This window comes from Oncorhynchus nerka, linkage group LG26 (assembly GCF_034236695.1).
Source record: "Oncorhynchus nerka isolate Pitt River linkage group LG26, Oner_Uvic_2.0, whole genome shotgun sequence".
Classification (NCBI taxonomy): domain Eukaryota; kingdom Metazoa; phylum Chordata; class Actinopteri; order Salmoniformes; family Salmonidae; genus Oncorhynchus; species Oncorhynchus nerka.
The window spans coordinates 40,120,005-40,139,542 of NC_088421.1; the positions used below are offsets into that span (position 1 = coordinate 40,120,005).

Sequence of the window (19,538 nt, forward strand, 5' to 3'; positions counted from 1 at the left end):
ATATCTATGGCCCAGAGTTTTAGGCTTTATCTATGGCCCAGAGTTTTAGGCTATATCTATGGCCCAGGTTTTAGGCTATATCTATGGCCAGGGTTTTAGGCTATATCTATGGCCCAGAGTTTTAGGCTTTATCTATGGCCCAGAGTTTTAGGCTATATCTATGGCCCAGAGTTTTAGGCTATATCTATGGCCCAGTTTTAGGCTATATCTATGGCCCAGAGTTTTAGGCTTTATCTATGGCCCAGAGTTTTAGGCTATATCTATGGCCCAGAGTTTTAGGCTATATCTATGGCCCAGAGTTTTAGGCTTTATCTATGGCCCAGAGTTTTAGGCTATATCTATGGCCCAGAGTTTTAGGCTATATCTATGGCCAGGGTTTTAGGCTATATCTATGGCCCAGAGTTTTAGGCTATATCTATGGCCCAGAGTTTTAGGCTTTATCTATGGCCCAGAGTTTTAGGCTATATCTATGGCCCAGAGTTTTAGGCTATATCTATGGCCCAGAGTTTTAGGCTATATCTATGGCCCAGAGTTTTAGGCTATATCTATGGCCCAGAGTTTTAGGCTATATCTATGGCCCAGAGTTTTAGGCTATATCTATGGCCCAGAGTTTTAGGCTATATCTATGGCCCAGAGTTTTAGGCTATATCTATGGCCAGGGTTTTAGGCTATATCTATGGCCCAGAGTTTTAGGCTTTATCTATGGCCCAGAGTTTTAGGCTATATCTATGGCCCAGAGTTTTAGGCTATATCTATGGCCCAGAGTTTTAGGCTATATCTATGGCCCAGAGTTTTAGGCTTTATCTATGGCCCAGGGTTTTAGGCTTTATCTATGGCCCAGAGTTTTAGGCTATATCTATGGCCCAGGGTTTTAGGCTTTATCTATGGCCCAGAGTTTTAGGCTATATCTATGGCCCAGAGTTTTAGGCTATATCTATGGCCCAGAGTTTTAGGCTATATCTATGGCCCAGAGTTTTAGGCTATATCTATGGCCCAGAGTTTTAGGCTATATCTATGGCCCAGAGTTTTAGGCTATATCTATGGCCCAGAGTTTTAGGCTATATCTATGGCCAGGGTTTTAGGCTATATCTATGGCCCAGAGTTTTAGGCTATATCTATGGCACAGAGTTTTAGGCTTTATCTATGGCCCAGAGTTTTAGGCTATATCTATGGCCCAGAGTTTTAGGCTATATCTATGGCCCAGAGTTTTAGGCTATATCTATGGCCCAGAGTTTTAGGCTTTATCTATGGGCCAGGGTTTTAGGCTTTTTCTATGGCCCAGAGTTTTAGGCTATATCTATGGCCCAGGGTTTTAGGCTTTATCTATGGCCCAGAGTTTTAGGCTATATATATGGCCCAGAGTTTTAGGTTATATCTATGGCCCAGAGTTTTAGGCTTTATCTATGGCCAGGGTTTTAGGCTATATCTATGGCCAGGGTTTTAGAATATATCTATGGCCAGGGTTTTAGGCTATATCTATGGCCCAGAGTTTTAGGCTTTATCTATGGCCCAGAGTTTTAGGCTTTATCTATGGTCAGGGTTTTAGGCTATATCTATGGCCCAGAGTTTTAGGCTTTATCTATGGCCCAGAGTTTTAGGCTATATCTATGGCCCAGAGTTTTAGGCTATATCTATGGCCCAGAGTTTTAGGCTATATCTATGGCCCAGAGTTTTAGGCTATATCTATGGCCCAGAGTTTTAGGCTATATCTATGGGCCCAGAGTTTTAGGCTATATCTATGGCCCAGGTTTTAGGCTATATCTATGGCCCAGAGTTTTAGGCTATATCTATGGCCCAGAGTTTTAGGCTATATCTATGGCCCAGAGTTTTAGGCTATATCTATGGCCCAGAGTTTTAGGCTATATCTATGGCCCAGAGTTTTAGGCTATATCTATGGCCCAGAGTTTTAGGCTTTATCTATGGCCAGGGTTTTAGGCTTTATCTATGGCCCAGAGTTTTAGGCTATATCTATGGCCCAGGGTTTTAGGCTTTATCTATGGCCCAGAGTTTTAGGCTATATCTATGGCCCAGAGTTTTAGGCTATATCTATGGCCCAGAGTTTTAGGCTTTATCTATGGCCCAGGGTTTTAGGCTATATCTATGGCCCAGAGTTTTAGGCTTTATCTATGGCCCAGAGTTTTAGGCTATATCTATGGGCCAGGGTTTTAGGCTCTATCTATGGCCAGGGTTTTAGGCTATATCTATGACCAGGGTTTTAGGCTTTATCTATGGCCCAGAGTTTTAGGCTCTATCTATGGCCAGGGTTTTAGGCTCTATCTATGGCCAGGGTTTTAGGCTTTATCTATGGCCCACAGTTTTAGGCTATATCTATGGCCCAGAGTTTTCGGCTTTATCTATGGCCCAGAGTTTTAGGCTATATCTATGGCCCAAAGTTTTAGGCTTTATCTATGGCCCTGAGTTTTAGGCTTTATCTATGGCCCAGAGGTTTAGGCTATATCTATGGGCCAGGGTTTTAGGCTCTATCTATGGCCAGGGTTTTAGGCTATATCTATGACCAGGGTTTTAGGCTTTATCTATGGGCCAGGGTTTTAGGCTTTATCTATGGCCCAGAGTTTTAGGCTATATCTATGGCCCAGGGTTTTAGGCTTTATCTATGGCCCAGAGTTTTAGGCTATATCTATGGCCCAGAGTTTTAGGCTCTATCTATGGCCCAGGGTTTAGGCTTTATCTATGGCCCAGAGTTTTAGGCTATATCTATGGCCCAGAGTTTTAGGCTTTATCTATGGCCCAGAGTTTTAGGCTATATCTATGGCCCAGAGTTTTAGGCTATATCTATGGCCCAGAGTTTTAGGCTATATCTATGGCCCAGAGTTTTAGGCTTTATCTATGGCCCAGGGTTTTAGGCTTTTTCTATGGCCCAGAGTTTTAGGCTATATCTATGGCCAAGGGTTTTAGGCTTTATCTATGGCCCAGAGTTTTAGGCTATATCTATGGCCCAGGGTTTTAGGCTATATCTATGGCCAGGGTTTTAGGCTATATCTATGGCCCAGAGTTTTAGGCTATATCTATGGCCCAGAGTTTTAGGCTTTATCTATGGCCAGGGTTTTAGGCTATATCTTTGGCCAGGTTTTAGAATATATCTATGGCCAGGGTTTTAGGCTATATCTATGGCCCAGAGTTTTAGGCTTTATCTATGGCCCAGAGTTTTAGGCTATATCTATGGCCCAGAGTTTTAGGCTATACATAGAAACCAGAGTTTTTCCTGGCCCGGTCACGTAGTCAGGAAAAACTCCTGCCCCTTTCATGCACCAGACCAATAACACACTATACAGCTGAACCCAAAACCAATAACACATTATACAACTGAACCCAAAACCAATAACAAATTATACAGCTGAACCCAAAACAAATAACACACTATACAGCTGAACCCAAAACCTATAGAATATTATACAGCTGAACCCAAAACCTATAAAATATTATACAGCTGAACCCAAAACCTATAAAATATTATACAGCTGATCCCAAAACCTATAGAATATTATACAGCTGAACTCTATAGTGATCCAGCCTGGTCTCAGAGCAAAACATATTATACAGTGCATTCGAAAGTATTGAGAACCCTTTACTTTTTCCACATTTTATTACGTTACAACCTTATTACAACCAGTGGGGCTTCCGAGTGGCGCAGCTGTCTAAGACACTGCATCTCAGTGCTAGAGGCGTCACTACAGACTCTGGTTTGATTCCAGGCTGTATCACAACCAGCCATAGGGCAGCGCACAATTGGCCCAACATCGTCCGGGTTAGGGTTTGGCCCGGGGTAGGTCGTCATTGTAAATAAGAATTTGTTCTTCACAAACATTTCTAAAATGGATTAAATAAGAAAATATCCTCATCAATCTACACACAATAACCCAGAATGGCAAATGGAAACAGGTTTTTAGAAATTTTAGCAAATGTATGAAACAACAATATTTGACACCTTATTTACCGTATTCAGAGCCTTTACTATGAGCCTCAAAATTGAGCTCAGGTGCATCCTGTTACCATTCATCACCCGTGAGATGTTTCTACAACTTGATTGGAGTCCACCTGTGATAAATTCAACTGATTGGACATGATTTGGAAAGGCACACACCTGTCTATATAAGGTTCTACAGTTGACAGTGCATGTCAGAGCAAAAACCAAGCCATGAGGTCGAAGGAATTGTCTGTAGAGCTCCAAGACAGGATTGTGTCGAGGCACAGATCTGGGGAAGGGTACCAAAAAATGTCTGCAGCATTGAAGGTCCCCAAGAACACAGTGGCCTCCATCATTCTTAAATGGAAGGTATTTGGAACCACAAAGACTCTTCCTAGAGCTGGCCCGCCTGGCCAACCTGAACAATCAGGGGAGAAGGGCCTCGGGCATTGAGGTGACCAGGAACCCGATGGTCACTCTGACAGAACTCCAGAGTTCCTCTGTGGAGATGGGAGAACCTTCCAGAAGGACAACCATCTTTGCAGCACTCCAACAATCAGGCCTTTATTCTAGAGTGGCCAGTCGGTAGCCACTCCTCAGTAAAAGGCACATGACAGCCCACTTGAAGTTTGCCAAAAGGCACCTGAAGGACTCAGACCATGAGAAACAAGATTTTCTGGTCTGATGAAACCAAGATTGTACTCTTTGGCCTGAATACCAAGCGTCACGTCTGGAGGAAACCTTGCACAATCCCTAAAGTGAAGCATGGTGATGGTAGCATTATGCTGTGGGGATGTTTTTCAGCGGCAGGGACTGGGAGACCATTCAGGGTTGAGGGAAAGATAAACGGTGCAAGGTACAGAAAGATCCTTGATGAAAACCTGCTCCATAGTGCTCAGGACGTCAGACTGGGGTGAAGGTTCATCTGGCAACAGGACCACAACCCTAAGCACACAGCCAAGACAACACAGGCGTGGTGTCGGGACAAGTCTCTGTATGTCTTTGAGTGGCCCAGCCAGAGTCCGGACTTGAACTCAATCGAACATCTCTGAAAATAGCTGTGCAGCGACGCCTCAAATCCATCCTGACAGAGCTTGAGAGGATCTACAAAGAAGAATGGGACAAACTCCCAAAATACAGGTGTGCCAAGCTTGTAGCATCATACCCAAGAAGACTCAAGGCTGTAATCTCTGCCAAAGGTTCTTCAACAAAGTACTGAGTAAAGGGTCTGAATACTTATGCAAATGTCATATTTCTGTATTTTTTTGTTAGAAATTTGCAAAAATGTCTGAAACCTGTTTTTGCTTTGTCATTAGGGGTATTGTGTGTAGATTGATTAGAGAAAAAAATATTTAATCAATTTTAGAAGAAGGCTGTAATGTAACAAAAATGTTTGAAAAAGTCCCGGGATCTGAATACTTCCTGAATGCACTGTATTTGACTCAAATCTGTGCCACTCCATTTAGTATGATATGTTGTTTTACGTTAGGTTACATTACATTGGCCCATGTAAATCCGATACACTCATATTAGTATGATATGATACATTTGGGATGACAGTAGGTCACTTAAGGCAAAAACGAAAGGAGGGTGATTGGTTGGGGTGGATGGGTGGGCATATTACACCAACATCTAGCAACCCAAATGTTGTGTGTTTGAATCTCATCACAGACAACTTTAGTATTTTAGCTAATTAGCAACTTTGCAACTACTTACACCATTTTAGCTACTTTGAAACTACCTAGCATGTTAGCTAACCCTGACCTTAACCATATAACCCTATAACCCAACTCCTAACCCTAAACTTAACCCTATGACCCAACTCCCAACCCTGACCTTAACCCTATGACCCTATGACCCAACTCCTAACCCTATGACCCAACTCCTAACCCTGACCTTAACCCTATAACCCAACTCCTAACCCCAACCTTAACCCTATGACCCAACTCCTAACCCTGACCTTAACCCTATGACCCAACTCCTAACCCCGACCTTAACCCTATGACCCAACTCCTAACCCTGACCTTAACCCTGTAAACTCTCCTTCCAGACCCATATCAAACATCTCCCATCCAAAGTTACTACCCACCATTGCGACCTGTACGCTCTCGTTGGCTGGCCCTCGCTTCATACTCGTCGCCATCTACAAGACCCTGCTAGGTAAAGTCCCCCCTTATCTCAGCTCGCTGGTCACCATAGCATCTCCCACCTGTAGCACACGCTCCAGCAGGTATATCTCTCTAGTCACCCCCAAAACCAATTCTTTCTTTGGCCGCCTCTCCTTCCAGTTCTCTGCTGCCAATGACTGGAACGAACTACAAAAATCTCTGAAACTGGAAACACTTATCTCCCTCACTAGCTTTAAGCACCAACTGTCAGAGCAGCTCACAGATTACTGCACCTGTACATAGCCCACCTATAATTTAGCCCAAACAACTACCTCTTTCCCAACTGTATTTAATTCATTTATTTATTTTGCTCCTTTGCACCCCATTATTTTTATTTCTACTTTGTACATTCTTCCATTGCAAAACTACCATTCCAGTGTTTTACTTGCTATATTGTATTTACTTTGCCACCATGGCCTTTTTTGCCTTTACCTCCCTTCTCACCTCATTTGCTCACATTGTATATAGACTTGTTTCTACTGTATTATTGACTGTATGTTTGTTTTACTCCATGTGTAACTCTGTGTCGTTGTATCTGTCGAACTGCTTTGCTTTATCTTGGCCAGGTCGCAATTGTAAATGAGAACTTGTTCTCAACTTGCCTACCTGGTTAAATAAAGGTGAAATAAAATTTAAATAAATTTAAAAAACCTATGACCCAACTCCTAACCCTGACCTTAACCCTATGACCCAACTTCTAATCCTACCCTTAACCCTATAACCCTATAACCCAACTCCTAACCCTGACCTTAACCCTATAACCCAACTCCTAACCTTAACCCTATGACCCAACTCCTAACCCTGACCTTAACCCTATAACCCAACTCCTAACCCTGACCTTAACCCTGTGACCCAACTCCTGACCCTACCTAACCTTAACCCTATGACCCAAATCCTAACCCTAAACTTATCCCTATGACCCAACTCCTAACCCTAAACTTATCCCTATGACCCAACTCCTAACCCTAAACTTATCCCTATGACCCAAATCCTAACCCTAAACTTATCCCTATGACCCAAATCCTAACCCTAAACTTATCCCTATGACCCAACTCCTAACCCTGACCTTAACCCTATAACCCAACTCCTAACCCTAACCCCTAATGTACTACAGTACAGCAGTTGAAGATAATATATCATGCTGTACTAAACTGGTTGAAGCAAACTGGTTCGATCAAGACGTAGGATACTATACGTCCTACAATTCGTTTTATGTTATATTGTATGGCTGCTATTACGTTGTAGGCCAATGTAAAGTAACCTATCATTCTAAATAGCGGCACGTATTTTGGTCAAATTTAATACGTTTTCCTCTGAGACAAGGTTGCAGCGGCTATGCCTCAGTAATTCACATTCAGATTGTTGGTGCAATGTGTTTATGTCCTCATAATTTTTTATTTAGGTACTGTGTGTGTTTTATGAGCTCACAGTCCTGCAGTAGCGGTGGTTGCATACTGTAATATCCCCGCTGCTCACAACATGAGGGTATACTTGCAGAGTTACACACAGAGAAGACCAGGACTATTATACTGTTTAACATGACACGTTGGCAATGTTCTGTCCTGACAGTCCTGCACTATAAAGGAGCAGAGTGCATTTATGAGTGGAAGTGATTCAAAGAGGTGGGCTTGTATGTGGATGATTGGAAGGAGCTCATATTTGGGGTTGGATGATACAGAAGTGCAAGAGATTTAAAAAACAAATACATTAAAATCAGAAAATGAAAAAGGATCATAAATCTGTTGACTTTGTGTGTGAACCTACCCTGTTTTTCTCTGATACTTTATATCCAGTCTAGGTCGGTGGAGCTCGGTGCCCTACTCCTAGAGAGAGATATACTCCAGAATAGTCAGCTTTCAGAGAAGCTCTATAAGGAAGAACTCATCATTCTAAATGAATAGGATGTCTAAAGCTTTGGCCTACAAGACATGATCCAGCGTATCTAACCTTAACCACACAGCCCTTTTAGACAAGGCCCGGGATATAAGAATAGCACTGTCTTCTGAGCAGGTTTGGTGCTGTGAGTCCCTGAGCTGTGTAACACTAGAGGGAGAAGAGACGAGAGACAGACAGTTCTTTAATGAGCTGTCACATCACTGCTGTGTCCATGGTTCTCCTGCAAATCACCTTTGAGTGTAAATGGCTTGTAAGAAGAGCTTGTAATCATCGTCATTGTAATGCCCTAAGACTCCGAGCCATGGCATTCTGATCTCAACTGTCCTTTTCTCTTTTATTTCCCTTTTGTTGTTGTCTCTGTATAATGGATCAATAAAATGTTGTTGTCTCTGTATAATGGATCAATAAAGTTTTGTTGTCTCTGTATAATGGATCAATACAGTTTTGTTGTCTCTGTGTAATGGATCAATAAAGTTTTGTTGTCTCTGTATAATGGATCAATACAGTTTTGTTGTCTCTGTGTAATGGATCAATACAGTTTTGTTGTCTCTGTATAATGGATCAATACAGTTTTGTTGTCTCTGTGTAATGGATCAATACAGTTTTGTTGTCTCTGTATAATGGATCAATAAAGTTTTGTTGTCTCTGTATAATAGATCAATACAGTTTTGTTGTCTCTGTATAATGGATCAATACAGTTTTGTTGTCTCTGTATAATGGATCAATAAAGTTTTGTTGTCTCTGTATAATGGATCAATACAATTTTGTTGTCTCTGTATAATGGATCAATAAAGTTTTGTTGTCTCTGTATAATGGATCAATACAGTTTTGTTGTCTCTGTGTAATGGATCAATACAGTTTTGTTGTCTCTGTATAATGGATCAATACAGTTTTGTTGTCTCTGTGTAATGGATCAATACAGTTTTGTTGTCTCTGTATAATGGATCAATACAGTTTTGTTGTCTCTGTATAATGGATCAATAAAGTTTTGTTGTCTCTGTATAATGGATCAATACAGTTTCATTTGTTGTCTCTGTATAATGGATCAATGAAGTTTGTTGTGTTGTATCATTATAGGTGTGAGCATCTCAGCCAACCAGGATGTGGAGACAGACATGGAGACCTTCCAGATGGAGATTGATAAGGAGAGCAAGAAGTGCATGTTTAGGACCAACGGCGGTAACTACTGGACACTGGTCTCCCACGGAGGGATCCAGTCCACAGCCACGGAGGTGTAAGTAGATCTATTTTACACTCACTAGTTTGTCATGAGAATGCACACCATAGATTTGGCTACAGACGGCTTCCCAATTAATTCTTTTGGACATTCTTACTAACATGCTAACAGTATCTGTTGGACATTCTTACTAACATGCTAACAGTATCTGTTGGACATTCTTGCTAACATGCTAACATTATCTGTTGGACATTCTTGCTAACATGCTAACATTATCTGTTGGACATTCTTGCTAACATGCTAACAGTATCTGTTGGACATTCTTGCTAACATGCTAACATTATCTGTTGGACATTCTTGCTAACATGCTAACATTATCTGTTGGACATTCTTGCTAACTAGGCAGGGTAGCCTAGTGGTTAGAGCGTTGGACTAGTAACCGAAAGGTTGCAAGTTTGAATCCCCGAGCTGACAAGGTACAAATCTGTCGTTCTGACCCTGAACAGGCAGTTAACCCACTGTTCCTAGGCAGTCATTGAAAATAAGAATTTGTTCTTAACTGACTTGCCTAGTTAAATAAAGGTAAAAAATGATCTGTTGGACATTCTTGCTAACATGCTAACATTATCTGTTGGACATTCTTGCTAACATGCTAACATTATCTGTTGGACATTCTTGCTAACTAGGCAGGGTAGCCTAGTGGTTAGAGCGTTGGACTAGTAACCGAAAGGTTGCAAGTTTGAATCCCCGAGCTGACAAGGTACAAATCTGTCGTTCTGACCCTGAACAGGCAGTTAACCCACTGTTCCTAGGCAGTCATTGAAAATAAGAATTTGTTCTTAACTGACTTGCCTAGTTAAATAAAGGTAAAAAATGATCTGTTGGACATTCATGCTAACATGCTAACATTATCTGTTGGACATTCAGATGTTGTTTTGTCAGAACAAGCACACCTGATTGAACTTGTCAACGAATAAACCAAATGAATTTAATCTTAGTGTTCTTGTTCTGGAATAGAACAAATATGTGGCACAGTTTAGGGTGCATGAAGAATGGACAGGGAAACACCTCTACCAAACAGATCTGCAACCAGAGGATATGAACAGTTTTATGTAATGTCGCTTATGAGGGCATACATCAAAACACTTAGGTTTAAACAATTATACTAGATTTAAACAACCTTCCATGAAATTATTTTCAACTTAACCCCCCCCTCTTTTCCTTCTTCTCTTTCATCCCTTTATCCGGACAACCACAGGGAGGCCAACACAATGTTTGACATTGAATGGCTCGGTCGCAGTGTAGCACTGAAGGCAAGCAATGGGAAGTACGTGTGCACCAAAAAGAATGGGCAGCTTTCAGCCGTCAGCGATTCCGTAGGTAGGTGCTTCGAGATCTAAATCTCTGATGTGATTCAGGTAGCATACAGATCACGTTGAATGTGTCACATGGAATGTGCTCAACACGACTGAGGGACGAATGAGCACGTGTCATGTGAAAAGAGAATTGGCATGTGATCAGTGGACGAAAGAGAAGAAGAATAGAAGATCAATGGTGATCAAAGGACAGGGAAGGACCAGACATCAGCCCGGGAATTTCTCTCACTGGCCCATTTATTTCCTTTAGGGCCCCATTACAAAAAAGGACTTAGGAAAATTGCAATTGGCATAGAACAGGGCGGCATGACTGGCCCTTGGATGTACACAGAGAGCTAATATTAATAATATGCATGTCAAACTCTCCCCCCGCTGAAAGTGGAGGAAAGATTGACTTCATCACTACTTTTATTTATGAGAGGTATTGACATGTTGAATGCACTAAGCTGTCTGTCTAAACTACTGGCACACAGCTCGGACACCCAATGCATACCCTACAAGACATGCCACAAGAGGTCTCTTCCCAGTCCCCAAGTCCAGAACAGACTATGGGAGGCACACAGTACTACATAGAGCCATGACTACATGGAACTCTATTCCACATAAAGTAACTGACACAAGCAGTAACATTAGATTTAAAAAACAGTTGCAAAAACACCTTATGGAACAGCGAGGACCGTGAAGCAACACACCATTGGCACAGACACACGCACACACACACACACACACACACACACACACACACACACACACACACACACACACACACACACACACACTGCCCTATGTCTCTACTGCCCTATGGCTCTACTGCCCTATGTCTCTACTGCACTATGGCCTTACTGCCCCATGTCTCTACTGCCCTGTCTCTACTGCCCTATGTCTCTACTGCCCTATGTCTCTACTGCCCTATGGCCTTACTGCCCTATGTCCTTACCGCCCTATGGCCTTACTGTCCTATGGACTTACTGCCCTATGTCTCTACAGCCCCATGTCCCTACTGCCCTATGTCCTTACTGCCCTATTTCCTTACTGCCCCATGTCTCTACTGCCCTATGGCCTTACTGCCCTCTGTCCTTACTGCCCTATGTCCTTACTGCCCTATGTCCTTACTGCCCTATGTCCTTACTGCCCTATGGCCTTACTGCCCTATGTCCTTACTGCCATATGTCCTTACTGCCATATGTCCTTACTGCCCTATGTCTCTACTGCCCTATGTCTCTACTGCCCTATGTCCTTACTGACCCATGTCTCTACTGCCCCATGTCTCTCCTGCCCTATGTCTCTACTGCCCTATGTCTCTACCGTCCCATGTCTCTACTGCCCCATGTCTCTACTGCCCCATGTCTCTACTGCCCTATGGCCTTACTGCCCTATGTCCTTACTGCCCTATGTCTCTACTGCCTTATGTCTCTACTGCCCTATGTCTCTACCGCCCCATGTCTCTACTGCCCTATGTCTCTACTGCCCTATGGCCTTACTGCCCTATGTCCTTACTGCCCTATGTCTCTACTGCCCTATGTCTCTACTGCCCTATGTCCTTACTGCCCTATGTCCTTACTGACCCATGTCTCTACTGCCCCATGTCTCTACTGCCCTATGTCTCTCCTGCCCTAAGTCTCTACTGCCCTACGTCTCTACTGCCAATGTCTCTACTGCCTTATGGACTTACTGCCCTATGTCTCTACTGCCCTATGTCTCTACTGCCCTATGGACTTACTGCCCTATGTCTCTACTGCCCTATGTCGTTACTGCCCTATGGCCTTACTGCCCTATGTCTCTACTGCCCTATGGACTTACTGCCCTATGTCTCTACTGCCCTATGTCTTTACTGCCCTATGTCTCTACTGCCCTATGTCTTTACTGCCCTATGTCTCTACTGCCCTATGTCCTTACTGCCCTATGTCTCTATTGTCCTATGTCCTTACTGCCCTCTGTCCCTACCGCCCCATGTCCCTACCGCCCCATGTTCCTACCGCCCCATGTCCCTACCGCCCCATGTCCCTACCGCCCCATGTCCCTACCGCCCCATGTCCCTACCGCCCCATGTCCCTACCGCCCCATGTCTCTACCGCCCCATGTCCCTACCGCCCCATGTCTCTACCGCCCCATGTCCCACCCGCCCCATGTCTCTACCGCCCCATGTCCCACCCGCCCCATGTCTCTACCGCCCCATGTCCCTACCGCCCCATGTCTCTACCGCCCCATGTCCCACCCGCCCCATGTCTCTACCGCCCCATGTCCCTACCGCCCCATGTCCCTACCGCCCCATGTCCCACCCGCCCCATGTCTCTACCGCCCCATGTCCCACCCGCCCCATGTCTCTACCGCCCCATGTCCCTACCGCCCCATGTCCCTACCGCCCCATGTCCTACCGCCCCATGTCCCTACCGCCCCATGTCCCCCGCCCCATGTCCCTACCGCCTACCATGTCCCTACCGCCCATGTCCCTACCGCCCCATGTCCCTACCGTCCCCATGTCCCTACCGCCCCATGTCCCTACCGCCCCATGTCCCTACCGTCCCATGTCCCTACCCCATGTCCCTACCGCCCCATGTCCCTACCGCCCCATGTCCCTACCGCCCCATGTCCCTACCGCCCCATGTCCCTACCGTCCCATGTCCCTACCGCCCCATGTCCCTACCGCCCCATGTCCCTACCGCCCCATGTCCCTACCGTCCCATGTCCCTACCGCCCCATGTCCCTACCGCCCCATGTCCCTACCGTCCCATGTCCCTACCGTCCCATGTCTCTACCGCCCCATGTCCCTACCGCCCCATGTCCCTACCGCCCATGTCCCTACCGCCCCATGTCCCTACCGCCCCATGTCCCTACCGCCCCATGTCCCTACCGCCCCATGTCCCTACCGCCCCATGTCCCTACCGCCCATGTCCCCCCATGTCCCTACCGCCCCATGTCCTACCGCCCCATGTCCCTACCGCCCCATGTCCCTACCGCCCATGTCCCTACCGTCCCATGTCCCTACCGCCCCATGTCCCTACCGCCCCATGTCCCTACCCATGTCCCTACCCCCCATGTCCCTACCGCCCCATGTCCCTACCGCCCCATGTCCCTACCGCCCCATGTCCCTACCGCCCCATGTCCCTACCGCCCCATGTCTCTACCGCCCCATGTCCCTACCGTCCCATGTCCCTACCGCCCCATGTCCCTACCGCCCCATGTCCCTACCGCCCCATGTCCCTACCGCCCCATGTCCCTACCGCCCCATGTCCCTACCGCCCCATGTCCCTACCGCCCCATGTCCCTACCGCCCCATGTCCCTACCGTCCCATGTCCCTACCGCCCCATGTCCCTACCGCCCCATGTCCCTACCGCCCCATGTCCTACCGCCCCATGTCCTACCGCCCCATGTCCCACCGCCCCATGTCCCTACCGCCCCATGTCCCTACCGCCCCATGTCCCTACCGCCCCATGTCCCTACCGCCCCATGTCCCTACCGCCCCATGTCCCTACCGCCCCATGTCCCTACCGCCCCATGTCCCTACCGCCCCATGTCCCTACCGCCCCATGTCCCTACCGCCCCATGTCCCTACCGCCCCATGTCCCTACCGCCCCATGTCCCTACCGCCCATGTCCCATGTCTCTACCGCCCCATGTCTCTACCGCCCCATGTCCTACCCGCCCCATGTCTCCTACCGCCCCATGTCCTACCGCCCCATGTCCCTACCGCCCCATGTCCCTACCGCCCCATGTCCCTACCGCCCCCATGTCCCTACCGCCCCATGTCTCTACCGTCCCCATGTCTCTACCGCCCCATGTCCCTACCGCCCCATGTCTCTACCGCCCCATGTCCCTACCGCCCCATGTCTCTACCGCCCCATGTCCCTACCGCCCCATGTCTCTACCGCCCCATGTCCCTACCGCCCCATGTCCCTACCGCCCCATGTCCCTACCGCCCCATGTCTCTACCGCCCCATTTCTCTACCGCTCCATGTCCCACCCGCCCCATGTCTCTACCGCCCCATGTCCCTACCGCCCCATGTCCCTACCGCCCCATGTCTCTACCGCCCCATGTCTCTACCGCCCCATGTCCCTACCGCCCCATGTCTCTACCGCCCCATGTCCCACCCGCCCCATGTCTCTACCGCCCCATGTCCCTACCGCCCCATGTCTCTACCGCCCCATGTCTCTACCGCCCATGTCCCTACCGCCCCATGTCCCTACCGCCCCCATGTCCCTACCGCCCCATGTCCCTACCCCCATGTCCCTACCCCCATGTCTCTACCGCCCCATGTCTCTACCGCCCTACGTCTCTACCCCCTATGTCCCACCTGCCCTACCCCTTTATGTCAATACCCCCCTATGTCTGCCCTATAGCCCTATTTTCCACCCGCCCTATGTCCCATCCGTCCTATGGCTCTACCGCCCTACAGCCCTACCCCTTTGTCTCTACCCCCATGTCCGCCCTACCACCCTATGTCCCTACCGCCCTATGTCCCACCCGTCCTATGGCTCTACCGCCCTACAGCCCTACCCCTTTGTCTCTACCCCCATGTCCGCCCTACCGCCCTATGTCCCTACCACCCTATGTCCATACCGCCCTATGTCCCTACCATGTCCCTACCGCCCTATGTCCCACCCGTCCTATGGCTCTACCGCCCTACCCCTTTGTCTCTACCCCCATGTCCGCCCTACCGCCCTGTCCCTATGTCCCTACCATGTCCCTACTACTATGTCCCTACCGTACTATGTCCCTACCGCCCTATGTCCCTACCATGTCACTACCATGTCCCTACCGTACTATGTCCCTACCGTACTATGGACATTCCGTTTCTATCAAAAGGACATGTGTTATTAAAGCCTCACCTGGCCATGACCCCACTGTCAGGGGGAGTTGGGATATGCAAAAACCTAGTTTCCCACTGGGCAAAACACATCTGAATCAACGTTGTTTCCACGTCATTTCAACAACAACAAAATCAAGGTGATGACATTGAATCAGCATGGAAAACTGATTGGATTTGCAAAAAGTCGTCAACGTAAATGTATTTTGTCATTTTTTTTCAACTTTTCAACTAAATTCAATGTCATGGTGACATGTTTTTGTTGATTTCAAGTTGAATTCATATTAGTCAACCTAATGTAAGTCAAAAATAGATGTTGAACTGATGTCTGTGACCAGTGGGTTCCAATTCACATATGCGTATTAACACACTCTTAGATGTGAGAAATAGGACCAATATAAGCACCCACCAAATTATTATTAATTTTGTCATTATTATTTATTGTTATTATTGTTGTTGTCATTATTATTATTGTTATTATTGTCATTATTTTATTATTATTATTTTATTATTATTATTGTTATTATTGTCATTATTTTATTATTATTATTTTATTATTGTCATTATTTTATTATTATTATTTTATTATTATTGTTGTTATTATTATTATTGTTGTTATTATTTTATTATTGTTATTATTATTGTTTTCGGGGCGGCAGGGTAGCCTAGTGGTTAGAGCGTTGGACTAGTAACCGAAAGGTTGCAAGTTCCAATCCCCGAGCTGACAAGATACAAATCTGTCGTTCTGCCCCTGAACAGGCAGTTAACCCACTGTTCCTAGGCCGTCATTGAAAATAAGAATTTGTTCTTAACTGACTTGCCTAGTAAAATAATTGTCATTATTTTATTATTGTTATTATTTTATTATTATTGTTATTATTATTGTTATTATTATTGTTATTACTGTCATTATTATTATTATTATTTTATTGTCATTATTTTATTACTATTGTTGTTATTATTGTTGTTTTCATTTTTGTTATTCTACCTTCCTGTCGTTGTGTTGCAGGTGATGATGAGCTCTTCCTGATGAAGCTCATTAATCGGCCCATGTTGATCCTGCGAGGGGAGAACGGTTTTGTGTGTCATCACAAGAGCTCCAACACGCTGGATGCCAACCGATCCGTCTATGACATCTTCTTACTGCTTTTCAGCGATGGCGCCTACCACATAAAAAGTCAGTGTGTGTGTGTGGGTGGGTGTGTGTGCTTGCATGGATGCATGTGTGTGCATGTCTTCATGTACCATGTATGTGTAAATGTTCTATCTGCATGGGTTCTACTGTCTTAGAGTAAAATGTGGCATAGTTCTATCAGTATTACTACAAAGTACACCGAACCAAGTATGTCACTCTTTATCTCTAACTAACAATAGCGTTGTCCATCTCCACTCAGGCGTAGGTGGAAAGTTCTGGTATGTCTCCAGCAGCGGCCTGGTGTGCTCAGACGGAGACAAGCCTGAGGACTTCTTCCTGGAGTTCCTGGAGCACGGGCGGGTGGGCATCAAGGGCAAGAACGGCAAGTACCTGCGCGGGGACAGCGGCACGCTGAAGGGCGACGCTGCTACCGTGGACCCCTCCTGTCTCTGGGAGTACTAACCTGGCGCCACCTCCTGACGACCCCTGAAGCCCGTGGAGGGGTGGAGGGAGAAGGAGAGAGGGAGGACCTGGTTCCCACCTGGGATCACAGCTCAACCAACAACGATACATTACACAGACTGACTGGGGAACATTTTCACTACTCTCTTTTCTACTTTAGTGGCAAAGGAGAGGCCGTTCCCACTTCTTTGTTTTGTTTTGGCAAAAAGTGAAAATGTGTAGAAAGTTTCTTTGTGTTTATTTTATTATATTTTATTTGTTTTCCAAAAAAAACATTGGTTACCTAAATATAGTCTTTTTCCAAGTGACATTGCCAACATCAACAACAGCGAATACTTAATAAAATCTGCTAATTTTGGTCACTCACACAGCCTATAAAAAAACATTAGATTCTGTATAGCGGTCTTAAATTATTATCTGGATGCCTGAATAAAGGCAGCTTTTCACACCAATATGTCTTTGTTGTGATGTTTACTGTTGTCTTTAACAACAGTGTATCAGTACAATGATTATCCAACACTGCTCCCAAACATACTCACTGCTTCCAAAGAGGACACGAATCAGCTTCCAAAATGCCCAAATTAATGGTGTAGAATACCAGACCAGAGTAGCCCAAATGGCCCTGTTTGAGTAGCCCAGAGTAGCCCAAATGCCCCTTTTTGAGTAGCCCAAATGGCCCTGTTTGAGTAGCCCAAATGGCCCTGTTTGAGTAGCCCAAATGGCCCTGTTTGAGTAGTCAAGAGTAGCCCAAATGGCCCTGTTTGAGTAGCCCAGAGTAGCCCAAATTGTCCTGTTTGAGTAGCCCAAATGGCCCTGTTTGAGTAGCCCAGAGTAGCCCAAATGGCCCTGTTTGAGTAGCCCAGAGTAGCCCAAATGGCCCTGTTTGAGTAGCCCAGAGTAGCCCAAATGGCCCTGTTGGAATCATCTTACAAAGCAATACGATCCTTCTTCCCTTCCTTGAAGTAATCCCTGATTTGACATGACTGATGTAAGCAACCATGCATGTCAGATCAGTGATGACTTGGAGGATGTATTTAAAGAGTAGTCTAGCAGGGCCAATGTCTGGTCCCGCTACAGATTATACAGCTCATTTGAATTAAATATAACAAAGACAGGAACACATCAGTTGTCCACTATGTGGGATCATTCAGTAGTATCACAGTACTAGATAGTTGTAAGATATCAACATGAGGGAAAAGCAAGAGATCAACATTGTTTGCGAGGGGAGTGTACTACAAGGGCAATTTGAAATGTTCTAACCCGTCAAACTCAACCCTGGACCTCGAAGCCAGTTCCACTGCATTTTCTTCATTGTTCGCCTCTTATCAGGGACTGATTTAGACCTGGGACACCAGGTTTGTGCAATGAATTATCAGGTGGAACAGAAAAGCATCAGGACCTCGTCGGGTCAGAGTTGACTACACCTGTTCTAACCCTCTGACTCTATGTATTGGTGACTGTATGGGCTGTACTCTATCATGTCAGTCTACAAGTCTGCAGTCACAAGACGATAAAACCTGTGTTTCAGGGAATCCGTTTGACCAAGGCAAAGCACAGAATCAGAATGATTTAGGATGCTATTTAGATCAGTGATTCTGGCAGACTGGCTGCGATGTTGTGAAACTCAAACACAACATTATCAAGTGCTGCTCTGATTTCCCTGCCTTGGGGCTTTAAAAAAATCTTCCACGGTTCACCCATTGAGTTGCAAAGAGGGCCCACCCCCATTTGCTGTTTTACCAACTGGGACAGCATGGATACCGCCATTGAGGGCTATCTCCATTTTAAAGTGGTACATTTCTGGCAATTGCCACAAACTGTGCCCTCTATCCGTCTCTATGAATGCCCTCTAGTGTGCCCTCTGCCATCCTATACCCTCTCCCTGAGCCTCTGTCCTGCAATGAACTCGCCCGAAAGACTTCCAATTCTACCATGGAGGTACCACATCTGCAACAGTTTACAGTCTGAACCAATTAAGACCAACGGTTCTGTGACGTGTGAGTTTGTGATCAACTGTCTCCAAAGCATACAGCCCTATCAGGTGAAGAGGAGCCGCGGACCCAGCTTTAAACACTACAACAATGATGTAATGTCGGTCAAATAGATTTTTATTTTTGTCTATACAAGTGTTGACGATAATAAAAATAAACAATGCCCATATATGTTGTTTGTTTAGCTGCTTGACATCAACTAACTGTTCAACTCCAGTCTAGTGACTGACAGACCACATGATGTTGTCAACGTAACCAACAGTCACCTTCTTAGTGTTGTCAGACCATAGTGTCTATTGAACTATGACTCATGCTCTCAAATCCAGTCTATCAGTTAGTGTGGATCACCTGAAGAGTGATGCAGCACTTGTTATAAGCCAACGACTGCAGGTAATTAGGGTAGGATTTACAACTAGGACTAACTAATCCACACACTAGCAGCACAGTCCATCCAGTAGGTAGTAGTAGTAGTGTCACACTCTAGCAACACAGTCCATCCAGTAGGTAGTAGTAGTAGTGTCACACTCTAGCAGCACAGTCCATCCAGTAGGTAGTAGTAGTAGTGTCACACTCTAGTAGCACAGTCCATCCAGTAGGTGGTAG

General features: G+C 45.7%; 1 protein-coding gene across 1 annotated transcript in view; it reads left to right on the forward strand.

Moving 5' to 3' along the window:
- LOC115119710 (fascin-2-like) overlaps positions 1-19,104 on the forward strand; it is a 41,289-nt gene extending 22,185 nt beyond the window's left edge. Inside the window, 4 exon segments of the mRNA XM_065010669.1 lie at positions 9,067-9,223; positions 10,425-10,546; positions 16,357-16,524; positions 16,742-19,104. Coding sequence (XP_064866741.1) covers positions 9,067-9,223; positions 10,425-10,546; positions 16,357-16,524; positions 16,742-16,944 — 650 coding nt within the window. The 3' untranslated portion in view covers positions 16,945-19,104.
- Positions 19,105-19,538: the final 434 nt, after the last annotated feature.